General features: G+C 42.4%; 1 protein-coding gene across 1 annotated transcript in view; it reads left to right on the plus strand.

Moving 5' to 3' along the window:
• COPS3 (COP9 signalosome subunit 3) overlaps positions 1-12,751 on the plus strand; it is a 28,512-nt gene that overhangs the window by 13,507 nt on the left and 2,254 nt on the right. The window contains exons 8-10 of the mRNA XM_032431884.1: positions 1,375-1,548; positions 3,342-3,428; positions 12,475-12,588. Coding sequence (XP_032287775.1) covers positions 1,375-1,548; positions 3,342-3,428; positions 12,475-12,588 — 375 coding nt within the window. The remainder of the gene's footprint in view (positions 1-1,374; positions 1,549-3,341; positions 3,429-12,474; positions 12,589-12,751) is intronic.

Below are 12,751 nucleotides of genomic sequence, written 5' to 3' on the forward strand. Positions count from 1 at the left end.
TTATTTATTTGACAGAGAGAGACAGCGAAAGAGGGAACACAAGCAGGGGGAGTGGGAGAGGGAGAAGCAGGCTTCCTGCGGAGCAGGGAGCCCGATGTGGGGCTCGATCCCAGGACCCTGGGATCATGACCTGAGCCGAAGGCAGATGCTTAACGACTGAGCCACCCAGGTGCCCCAAAAATAAATAATTAAAAAAAAATTTTTTTTAAATACATGTTCATGGTTTAGAATAAAATTGGGCGGTTCAAAAGGTCATGAGGTCACAGTCATTTGGATAACAATTTTTTTTTAAAAGACTTTTATTTATTTATTTGACAGAGAGAGATCACAAGTAGGCAGGCAGGCAGAGGGATAGGGAAAAGCAGGCTCCCTGCTGAGCATGGAGCCTGATGCAGGCCTCAATCCCAGGATGCTGGGATCATGACCTGAGCCAAAGGCAGACGCTTAACCGACTGAGCCACCCAGGCGCCCCTGGATAACAATTTTAACCCTGTTCTTCGTTGTATAGAACTCAAAATTTCAGGATATCAATTTGAAAATCTTCCCTATGAGAAGATTTTTATGCTGTCTTATTGAAGATGGCCAAGTGTTCTTTGCCAAAGACCCTTATTGTGGTTCTTAGGGCTCTAGGCTGCCCAGTCACAGATTGGGGGGGGGGATGGTTAAGAGAGATTCCCTCTAATTGCGTGGAAGAGTGATGGGCAGGGTAGGTTTAGGGTAGCCACTCTCAGATCATTTTGGAGAACGGCATGGTCCCTTCAGGTGGCCCTTGAGCTGCCCTGTTTTAGTAAGGATGTTTTTATAAAGTGATATCTTCATGACTGCAGGGTGTCATTTACAAGCATTAGTAGTTTATTTATGAAGATATCATCCATGGTAAAGAACACAGACTTCAGAGTAGAGATAGAGGCTTGAACCCAATTTCTACCTGTGCCCCTGATGACCACCCCACATTCTTTCAGACCTCTGCCCCAATTTCTTAACATTTAACATAGAGGATAATGTATATAAAATCCCTAAAGCAGCTCAGGCTCTTAGTAGGCCCTCTCAACCACTGTTAGTTCTCTTGTTCTGTCTTCTTTTTTCTTATCAAAAAAGAGCAGATGATCCGGTTGCATCTGATGAGGTATGTGTATGTGTGTGAGAAAGTGCAAGAGAGTTGAGAATGATGGGAGATTTTGCCTTCTTTTTTCCCAGTGTAATTACCTGTAAAAACTAGGCATTCGCTTTGGGTAAATTATAAGTTGTTAGGTAACAGTAAAGGATATTGAATGTACTTGTTCAAAACATAGTAGCATGTCTTCTTTTGCTTCCTATACGAAGTGTATATCTCTACTGCTTTAATCTGATTTTTTCCCACCTTTAAACCTGTAGCCTCTTAGCAATGCGTACCACGAGTTAGCACAAGTCTATTCAACCAATAATCCCTCAGAACTCCGCAACCTGGTGAACAAGCACAGCGAGACTTTTACTCGTGATAACAACATGGGGCTGGTGAAGCAATGCCTGTCTTCTCTTTATAAGAAGAATATTCAAAGGCTAACCAAGGTGAGGCAAGTGACGCTCTCAGATAGCATCTCCTGATTCCCCTGGGGCCTCCCCCTCCCCTCTCCCCTTCTCAGTGCCGAGGAAGCAGAGACAGGGATAAAGTGTGGCAGGATGTCTCTACTACTTTCACAACTGATGACTTAGAAAGAGTTTGATTTATACCTTTTGGTCTTTTCAGGGCTAGAGCAGGGTATTTGAGAAGAGGAACAGGTGAAGAGGAAGACAGGTAGGAGACACGGCTCCATGGGGAGGCAGAGAAAGGTAGCCTGAGAGAGGTCAACAGAGCCACGGGCAGACGGGGTAGAACTAACGATGCACACATGAGTCCCCTGTGGCCAGCGCGGAACCTCCTGGGCTGTGCTGATCTCTGCTCGAACTTCTTACTTGAACACGGCACTACCCTGACATTGCCACTTAGGCCAGAGTTGAGTGAGCTATGTGCAGGAGGTAGGAGGTAAGCCAGTTACACGAATTTTATTTTCCAAAATGAAAGGAAGCTGATGGTTTTGGATGACAAGAAACATGCTGATTACCAAGTGTTCAAACAGTACAAAAAAGTATAGAAGAGACATGAAATCTCAGGTGACCTCCAAAGGCACGTGCTGCAGGTAACAGGAAGCGGAGAGCCGCTTAAACCTACAGGATTGCTTTTACTGGGTGGAGGATCTGACAGTGGGCGGACTTGGAGAAGCCAGAGAGTGGTGAGAAGCCAGAGTCGTGGAGGCAAGTAGGCCGAGCAAGCGTATAGGAAATGTAAGTCTTCACTTGTCTTAAACTGCTTATGGACTTCTTTAAAAGTTAACAATAATTTCATTTTCTTGGAAGCTACTCTCTGAACTAAAGTATATGTAGATTTTTTGGTCATTGGCTCATTACAGATTCTCAGCCTCAGGGTTTTAACACGCCCTGCTCTGAGAAGGCCCTCTGAGAAGGCCGTTGCTGTAAATATTACCAGCGTTCCTTAAGAAAAGAGCTCTTTTGGTGTGTTCCCGAAAGGGGGTGTTTTCCGGTCCCCTGCAGAGCAGTGCTAAACACTCAACTTCCTTCGAAGCCCCCATGTGGTTTACATACTTTCGCTTGAAATTTTGAAGAATGAATGCGATGTCGTCAACTATATTTAATTTATTTATTTACAATACAACATTCAAAAGATAGAGAAATCTCCATCCGGTTCCTGTACCCTAGCCACCTTTCTTTCTTCAGAGGCAACCCGGCGTTACCAGTTTTTCGGGTGGCCTTCTAGAGCGTGTCTGTGCACATACGCGTGCACGCACATCCTCTCTCTCACAGATACACACACGCTCTCTGTCCCATGCACACTATTCATTCTCCTTTTTTATATTTAATGGTACACGTTATCATTCTCGGATTCTCTTTCAGTCCATGAGAAGTATCCTTACGTCTTAATTTTTTTTTTTTTTTACAACTGCATGGGAGTCTGTTGATGCAATTGTACCAGACTGCACTAACCTGCCCTTTGCTGGCGGACGTTTAAGTGGTTCTAGTCCTTTGCTCTCACAGACAGTGCTGCAGTAAATAACCTAGTACATGTGTTTCTCAGACACATAGGAAAGTATGTGCAGGATACATTTCTAGAAGTCATTACTCCTCTAGGAGACTGATGGCTAAAGCCACAGGTTTCATCAACTTCAAGTCATCTTCACAACAAAAAATTATTTTGCACAGTAATAGAAAGCAGATTTTCAGTGATTCGTTAGAGCTCTGTACACAGTTAATAAAATGTATGTCCTCAGTTGTTTCTACCTGTGATTAATTCTACTTCTGGATTTCAGACCTTTTTAACATTATCATTACAAGATATGGCAAGTCGTGTGCAGTTATCTGGACCTCAGGAGGCAGAGAAATATGTCTTACACATGGTAAGTGAGTTTTCACTTTTAAAAAGTTAATTAGTGGATTTTTGTCCCTCTAAAAGTCATAGGTGTTCATTGTAGAAAATATTAAAAAAGAGAAAGAGAGAGGGATGCCTGGGTGGCTCAGTTGGTTAAGCGGCTGCCTGCAGCTTAGGTCATGATCCCTCAGCAGGGAGCCTGCTTCTCCCTCTGCCTGCTGCTCCCCTTGCTTGTGCTCTCTCTCTCTCTCTCTGGCAAATAAGGAAATAAAATCTTTAAAAAAAGAGCGAGAGAAAGAGAGGGACATCCAAAGTCAACCTCTGGACATTTTGGTTTACTTCTTTAAAATCTATGGGGTTGGGCGCCTGGGTGGCTCAGTTGGTTAAGCGACTGCCTTCGGCTCAGGTCATGATCCTGGAGTCCCTGGATCAAGTCCCTCATCGGGCTCCCTGCTCGGCGGGGAGCCTGCTTCTCCCTCTGACCCTCCCCCCTCTCATGTGCTCTCTCTCTCTCTCTCATTCTCTGTCTCAAATAAATAAATAAAATCTTAAAATAAAATAAAATAAAATCTATGGGGTTTTCCACTTTTATGTACTCATATGATATGCATGGTGTGTTCTGTTACATTTTTAAAATGCTTGTGAAATAGTTCAGATGTACCAGGAGTCATAAAGCACTGCTACTCAATGTGCTGGTCCATGATGATGTCATGAACTTGTGTCCATATGTAGGTCATGGCATTGCTGCCCACACCAAGGATGTCCTGTTCACCTAGAGCGTGAACAGTCGTTGACTGGGATCTGATTTGAGCCCCTTACCTCCTTGTGGGCCATCGTCAGTTCTTGACTGCACTTAGAGCAATGTCTATAATAAAGGGGGCTAAAGCAGGCACCATCTGAGTACCTGCCTTCAGAAATCAGATATTACCAATACCCCTGCTGGTAACGTCCCAGTTGCATCTCTCCACTCCCCAAATTTGGATAAGTGTCATTTAAATGAGTACATGGTAGGGGTGCCTGGGTGGTTCAGTTGGTTAAGCGTCTGCCTTCAGTTCAGGTCATGATCTTGGGGTCCTGGGATCGAGCCCCTGGTCAGGCTCCCTGTTCCATGGGGAGTCTGCTTTCTCTCTCCTTCTGCCCCCCCCCTCCCCCCTGCCCCTGCTCATGCTCCCTCTCTCTGTGTCTCTCAGATAAATAAATAAATAAGAATCTTTAAAAATAAATGAGTACATGGTGACCCACCAAGTTGATACATTGTAATCTACCTACCTATTCAGTTTTGTAAATACATGGTTCTGATCTGATCCATCAAACCAAACTTACATCCTCAGCCCAGGTCAGGCAAATCTTGAGTGTAACAAGTCAGCATTTTACATTTTTCTGCTAATGATCTCCCCCTCTGATTTCAGGAGCACTGCCATATCAGGATTAGGAGTAATAAAACTATTTTCCATTGTGATAATGGAGTACTTCCTTTCCATAAGGCAATTTACAAATGTTTTGAAGTTTTTTTCCTTTAGCCTAATTCTCAACACACACACACCTCCCAAACAAACAAAATCTGTCTGACTTGACCAACCATGGAGTGCCTGTCAAGAGCACCTTGCTAAGCCCCACAGGGGTTACACAGACTGAGTAAGTTACACAGTACTCCCAGGAAACTCACTATTTGGTGGGTGAGAAGAAATGCATGAGTGTTTATGACACCTGTGAGGACACACGAGCTGGGGAAGTGCTTTGAGGGATCAAAGGAGGGGGATGTGTTTTGAACCCTGTGTGACCAACCCGGACAGACCCTGACAGGCTCTGGATCAACCAGGGGTGTTTTGTCTACTAGGGACATCCAAAGTCAACCTCTGGACATTTTGGTTTACTTCTTTAAAATCTATGGGGTTGGGCGCCTGGGTGGCTCAGTTGGTTAAGCGACTGCCTTCGGCTCAGGTCATGATCCTGGAGTCCCTGACGCGAGTCCCTCATCGGGCTCCCTGCTCGGCGGGGAGCCTGCTTCTCCCTCTGACCCTCCCCCCTCTCATGTGCTCTCTCTCTCTCTCATTCTCTGTCTCAAATAAATAAATAAAATCTTAAAATAAAATAAAATAAAATCTATGGGGTTTTCCACTTTTATGTACTCATATGATATGCATGGTGTGTTCTGTTACATTTTTAAAATGTATGTCTGGAGACATTTGGCAATGTCTGGAGATACTTTTGGTTGTCACAGCTAGGGGTCCTCACATCTAGTGGATAGAGGCCAGAGATGCTGCTATCCATCCTGCAGTGCGGAGGCCTGCTCCCCCAGCAGACATGATCCGGCCCAGGATAAGCACACTGCCAAGCTTGGCTGTGAGCTCAGGACTCGCCCTAGATATAAGGTCTATGAGGGTGGGGATTGTTGTGGGGTGTTTTTTGTTTTTGTTTTTGTTTTTTTTAAATAAGACATCATTTTTTTTTAGAGCAGTTTGAGGTTCACAGCAAAATGGAGGGGAAGGTACAGAGATACCCCATATGCCCCCTGCCCCCGCCCATCACAGCTTTCTCTGTTAGCAGCAGCCCTCACCGGAGTGGCGTGAGTGTGACAGTTGCTGAACCTCTCCAGACACATGGTCATTCAGGGTCTCTAGTTTACGTGAGGGTTACTCTTGGTGGTGTACATCCTGTAGATTTGGACGAATGTGTAATGACATGTAGCCATCATTACGGTATCATACAGAGTTCTTTTTACTGCCCTAACAATCCTCTGTGCTCTGCCTTTTCCTCCCACCCCTGGCAACCACTGATCTTTTTTATTGTTGCCATAGTTTTGCTTTTTCCAGAATGTCATATAGTTCGAATCCTACAGTATGTAGTGTAGCTTTTCCACATTGGCTTAGTTCATTTAGTAATCAAAATTTAAGGTTCCTCAATGTTTTTTCATGGCTTGACAGCTCATTTCCCTTTAGTGCAGAGTAATATTCCATTGCCTGGATGTGGCACAGTTTATCCATTCACCTCCTGAAGGACATCTTGGTTGCTCTCAAAGTTTGGCAATTATGAGTAAAGCAGCTATAAACATCCATGTCAGGTTTTTGTGTGGATATGTTTTCAGCTCCTTTGGGTAAATGCCAAGGAGTGTGATTGCTGGATCATATGGTAAGACTATGTTTAGTTTTGTGAGAAGCTGCCAAACTGTCTTCCGGAGTGGCAGCACCATTTTGCATTCCCACCAGCAATGAAAGAGAGGTCCGATTGGCCCACATCCTCACCAGCATGTGATGTCAGCGTTCCAGATTTTAGCCACTGTAATAGGCGTATAGTGGTATCACAGTTTAATTTGCACTTCCCTGGTGATATATGATGTGAAGCATCTTTTCATATGTTTATTTGCCATCTGTATGTGGAGGTATCTGTTCAGGTCTTTGGCCCATTTTTTAATCTGTTTGTTTTCTTGTTGAGTTTTAAGAGTTCTGTGTGTGTGTGTGTGTGTGTGTGTGTATTTTTTTAGCTAATCTCTATGCTCAATGTGAGGCTTGAACTCACGGCCCTGAGATCAGGAGTCACATGCTCCACTGACTAAGCCAACTAGGCCAATTCTTTGTATATTTGTGTATAACAATTCTTTGTCAGATGTGTCTTTTGCAAATATTTTCTCCCAGTCTGTGGCCTGTCTTATCTTGACATTGTGTTTTGCAGAGAGAAGCTTTTAATTTTAATGGAGCCCAGCTTATCAATTAATTTTTTTCATGGATTGTGTCATTAGTGTTATATCTAAAAAGTTACCATCACACCCAAGATCATCTAGGTTTTCTCCTACATTATCTTCTGGGAGTTTTGTGTTTTTGTGTTTTACCTTTAGATCTGTGACCCATTTGAATTGATTTTTGTTAAGGATGTAAGGTCTGTGTCTAGATTCATTTTTTTGCATGTGGATGTCCAGTTGTTCAAGTACCATTTGTTGGAAAGACTGTCTGCTCCATTTTGTTGCCTTTGTGCTTTTGTCAAAGATCTGTTGACTATTTCTGTAGGCCTATTTCTGGGCTCTGTTCTGTTCCACTGATAATTTGTCTGTTTTTTCACCCAAAGCACATTGCCTTGATTACTGTAGCTTCATAGGAAGTGTTAAGGTCAGGTAGTACCAGTCCTCCAACTTTGTTCTTCTCCTTTAATATTCTGGGTCTTTTGTCCCTTCACATAAGCTTGAGAATCAGTTTGTTGATACCCATAAAATAATTTGCTGGGATTTTGACTGGGCTTGTGTTGAATCTATAAATCAAATTGAGAGGAACTGACATCTTGATAATAGGGAGTCTTCCTATTTGTGCACCTGGAATATCTCTCCATTTATTTAGTCCTTTTTGATTTCCTTTCTTATCCTTTGATTTTCCTTATAGATCTTGTACATATTTTGTTAGATTTATTCCTAAGTCCTTCATTTGGGGTTGGGGGTATGCTAATGTAAATTGTATTGTTCTGATTTATTTTTATTTTTTTTTTCAAAGTTTGAGTATTTATTAGAATTTTTAAATAAAGAGAACTATGACTTTAATTTCACATCTTGGTTTTGACAAAGGAGATGCCACCAAGAGCAGAGCAACAAACTCCTGTCCTAACCAGGATTGACCAGTGTCCCCCCTCCTAGACCCACCCCTCGATCTCAAGACCCTTTTCTGCTTACTTCCCAACTAAACAACATGACCGGCAAATGAAGCCTGTATTAAGAACCAGCGCGTCAGTGTGCAGGGAGCCGCTGCATGATGTTGCCATTTCTAGTCAAGGACTGAGCATTCTCCCATACCACTTCTCAGCAGAAGATGGACCTTTTGCATCCCAGCAGGAGACAAATTTACTATTTCTGAGCAGGCTCCATGGTGCAATTCCAAGTGCTGTCACGTTGCAAAGATAAGCAGACACCTGAATTTTCCTCCTGGGTACTTTTCGGGAGCTTAACATGGTTACCCGGGATGGGGACGGGACCGTACACCTGCACTTGGCCTAGTCCAGCCGATGCTTCCACACAAGGACACTGTCCAGTTCAGCGCGGTGTAAGGCACGGATGCACACGGAGAGAGGCCATTGTCAGTGATAAGTAGCATTATGGAAAAAATTCCAACCTGCAGGATAGAAACAGTGCTTGATGCTCCGGTTTTTTGTTTTTTTAAAGATTTTATTTATTTATTTGACAGAGAGAGACAGCTAGAGAGGGGACACAAGCAGGGGAGTGGGAGGGGAGAAGTAGGTTCCTGGCCGAGCAGGGAGCCCGATGCGGGGCTCGATCTCAGGACTCTGGGATCGTGATCTGAGCCGAAGGCAGACGCTTAACAACTGAGCCACCCAGGCGCCCCGATGATGCTCCAGTTTTTAAATTGTATTGTTTTTGATTTGAATTTCCACTCATTTGTTGCTGGTATACAGGAAAGTGACTTTTTTTTTTTTTATTAACATATAATGTATTATTTGTTTCAGGGCTACAGGTCTGTGATTCAGCAGTCTTACACAATTCACAGCGCTCACCATAGCACATACCCTCCCCAGTGTCCATCACCCAGCCACCCCATTCCTCCCCCTCCACTCCAGCAACCCTCAGTTTTCTTTCCTGAGATTAAGAGTCTCTTATTGTACGTCTCCCTCTCTGGTTTCATCTTGTTTCATTTTTCTCTCCCTTCCCCTATGATCCTCTGTCTTTTCCTCAAATTCCTCATATCAATGAGATCATATGATAATTGTCTTTCTCTGATTGACTTATTTCGCTTAGCATAATACCCTCTAGTTCCATCCACGTCGTAGCAAATGACAAGATTTCAATTTTTTGATGGCTGTGTAATATTCCATTGTGTGTATGTACCACATCTTTATCCATTCACCTGTTGATGGACATCTGGGCTCTTTCCATAGTTTGGCTATTGTGGACATTGCTGCTATAAACATTGGGGTGCAGGTGCCCCTTCAGATCACTACATTTGTATCTTTGGGGTAAATACCCAGTAGTGCAATTGCTGGGTCGTATAGTAGCTCTATTTTCAACTTTTTGAGGAACCTCCATACTGTTTTCCAGAGTGGCTGCACCAGCTTGCATTCCCACCAACAGTGTAGGAGGGTTCCCCTTTCTCTGCATCCTCGCCAACATCTGTCGTTTCCTGACTTGTTGATTTTAGCCATTCTGACTGGTGTGAGGTGGTGTCTCATTGAGGTTTTGATTTGTATTTCCCTAATGCCGACTGATGTTGAGCAGTTTTTCATGTGTCTTTTCTATATTAACCTTGTATCCTGCAACGTTGCTATAATTGCCTATTAGTTCCAGGAGGTTTTTTTGTTGATACTTTCAGATTTTCTACATAGGCAGCCTTATCGTCTGTAAACAAAGACAGTTTTATTTCTTCTTTCCCAGCTTTTTTATTTTCTTTTCTTACTAAACTTCCAGTATGATGCTGAGAAGGAGTGATATGAGGGGACATACTTGCCTGGTTCCTGTTCTTTGTGGGGAAGCTTTGAGTTTCTCTCCATTAAGTATGATGTTAGTTGTAGGGTTTTTGTAGATATTCTTTATGAAGTTGAAGAAGTTCCCCCTCTATTCTTAGTTTACTGAGTTTTTGTCATGAATGGTTATTGGATTTTGTGAAATATTTGTTCTGTGTCTGTTGATATGAACATGATCTCTTTAGTTTGCTCATGTGGTGAATTACATTAATTGATTCTGAATGTTCATCCAGCCTTGCATACCTGGGGGAGTATAATTTTTTAAGATTTATTTATTTTAGAGAGTGAGAGAGAGCGCGTGAGAGTGGGAGTAGGGGCAGAGGGAGAGGGAAAGAGAGAATCTCAAGCAGACTGCTGAGTGCCGAGCCCGATGCAGGGCTCAGTCTCACGACCTTGAGATCATGATTGAGCCAAAACCAAGAGTCAGATGCTCAACCAACTAAGCCATCCAGGTGCCCCCATGGTGTATAATTCTTTCTGATGCATTGTTGGATTTGCTTATATTTTGTTGAGGATTTTTGCATGTATGTTCTTGAGAGATATTGGTTTGTAGTTCTCTTTTCTTGTAATGTCTTTGTCTGGTTTTATATTAGGGTAATGCTGGCCTCATAGAATGAGTTGGGAAGTATTCCCTCCGCTTCTATCCTCTGAAAGAGATTGTAGAGATTGATATAATTTCTTCCTTAATTGTTTGGTAGAATTCACCAGTGAATCCTTCTGGACCTCGTGCTTTTTGTTTTAGAAGGTTATTAATTATTGATTCAATTTCTTTTTTTTTTTTTTAAGTTTTTATTTATTTGACACAGAGAGAGAGAGCGCGCGAGCGAGCACAAGCAGGGGAAGTGGCAGGCAGAGGGAGAGGGAGAAGCAGACTCCCTGCTGAGCAGGGAGCCCGACGCAGGACTCAGTCCCAGGACCCTGGGATCATGACCTGAGCCAAAGGCAGACGCTTAACTGACTGAGCCACCCAGGCACCCCAGATTCAATTTCTTTAATAGATATTGGCCTATTCAGATTGTATGTTAGGGATTTTTTAAGGAAACATTTTTTTGAAATATAACCTGCACAGAGAAAAGTGTACTTAAGTGTATAGCCAAATACATTTTCACAAAGAGAAGACACCTGTGAAAGGAACACCTAGATCAAAAATCAGAGTATTAGCAGCACCCCAGAGCCATCTCTCATGCCTGCTTCTAGCCCTACTCCTGGCTAGAAAGGTATTACCCTGACTTCTCACATTCTATTTTGTATTTTTTTTGAGCTTTTACAAAAGGACATGTACAGTATATACTTGTTTGGGTCTGGCTTTTTTTGCTCGAATATGAGCAAAATGTTGTATGTAGTTCCCTTCATTTTCAGGGCTACAGTATTTCACTGTGTGAGTATACCTTCCCATTAATTAGGTGGACACTTGGGTTGTTTCTAGTTCTGGTTACTACAAAAAGAGCTGTTGTGGTAAACCTAGGTTTGCATTTCATTTGGGTATATTCCACCCACGTTAAAGAGGCAGCTGTCTGTGAGCACATAAAGGATGACATACTCTATTTAATATGTGTTGGACCGATTGCTGTTTCAGTAGGTAGCATCGATCCCTTCCAAAGCTAGAATGTGGAGCAATGTGTTAAGAATAATAATACCTTCATGAGACTTATGGTTTCTCACTTTCTAACTTCCTGGACAGGATTTAGCTGTAAAAGCCAGTCAAATAAATCCCTAGTCATTGAAGCAAATAAAGAACATAGACCTTGAAACTACCTTAGAATCAGCAGTGGCAGGAAAGTTTTTCTGAAGGATCAGAAGAGAATTTGTAGTGGGGTGAAACAAAAATGTGTTAAGGTTTCACAGTTTAAGATGCAAGGCCCTTCAACAGCATTATGCTGGGTGATGCAGGAGACAAAAGAAGCATATACAATTCAAATGATAGGAAATGTCCAGAATAGGCAAATCCATAGAGCAGGAAGTAGATTGGTGGTTGCCAGGAGCTGAGAGGATGGGAAAAGGAGTCACTGCTCCAACGGGTATAGGGTTTCCTTTTGGGTGATGAAGATGTTTTGGAACTAGATAGAAGTGGTAGTTACACATTACAAATTACACTGAATTGTTCATTTTATTTTTTTAAAAGATTTTATGTATTTATTATTTTTAAAAGATTTTATTTATTAATTTATTTAACAGAGACACAGAGAGAGAGGGAACACAAGCAGGGGCAGAGGGAGAGGGAGAAGCAGGCCCCCTGCTGATCAGGGAGCCCGACACGGGGCTCTATCCCAGGACCCTGGGATCATGACATGAGCTGAAGGCAGACATTTAACCGACTGAGCCACCAGGTGCCCCTGAATTATTCACTTTAAAATGGTTAATTTACATTATGTGAAACTTACCTCAGTAAAAAATGGTAAGGGCAGGTGTGTATGTATGTGTGTGTGTTTTGCACTCCTTAGCATCTATAATGGTGCCTAGCACATAGTAGGTGTTCAGTAAATACTTGTTGAATAAACAGATGGTGCTTAAAAAATACGGAAACAAATTTATTGCTTTTTGTCCTTTCCCCAATTAGATTGAAACACTATAGCTCTGCATAGTGTCCAGGTCTAAACTACTTTCCTGATTTCCTTTTTTTACAGATAGAGGATGGTGAAATTTTTGCAAGTATTAATCAGAAGGACGGTATGGTCAGTTTCCATGATAACCCTGAAAAATATAATAATCCGGCCATGCTTCATAACATCGACCAGGAGGTAAATACGAATGCCAGGTTTTGATTTGTTTGTTTGTTTTGACTGATGTTTGAGATGCTATATTTGAAATACTGCCTCCATGATCCTGGACAATTTTAGTTTTAAAATACAGGTAGTTCCAAATAGTTTCTAGAAACATCATAGTTCCTAGAAAGTTATTTTG

This window comes from Phoca vitulina, unplaced genomic scaffold (assembly GCF_004348235.1).
Source record: "Phoca vitulina isolate PV1807 unplaced genomic scaffold, GSC_HSeal_1.0 scaffold47, whole genome shotgun sequence".
In the NCBI taxonomy this organism is placed as follows: domain Eukaryota; kingdom Metazoa; phylum Chordata; class Mammalia; order Carnivora; family Phocidae; genus Phoca; species Phoca vitulina.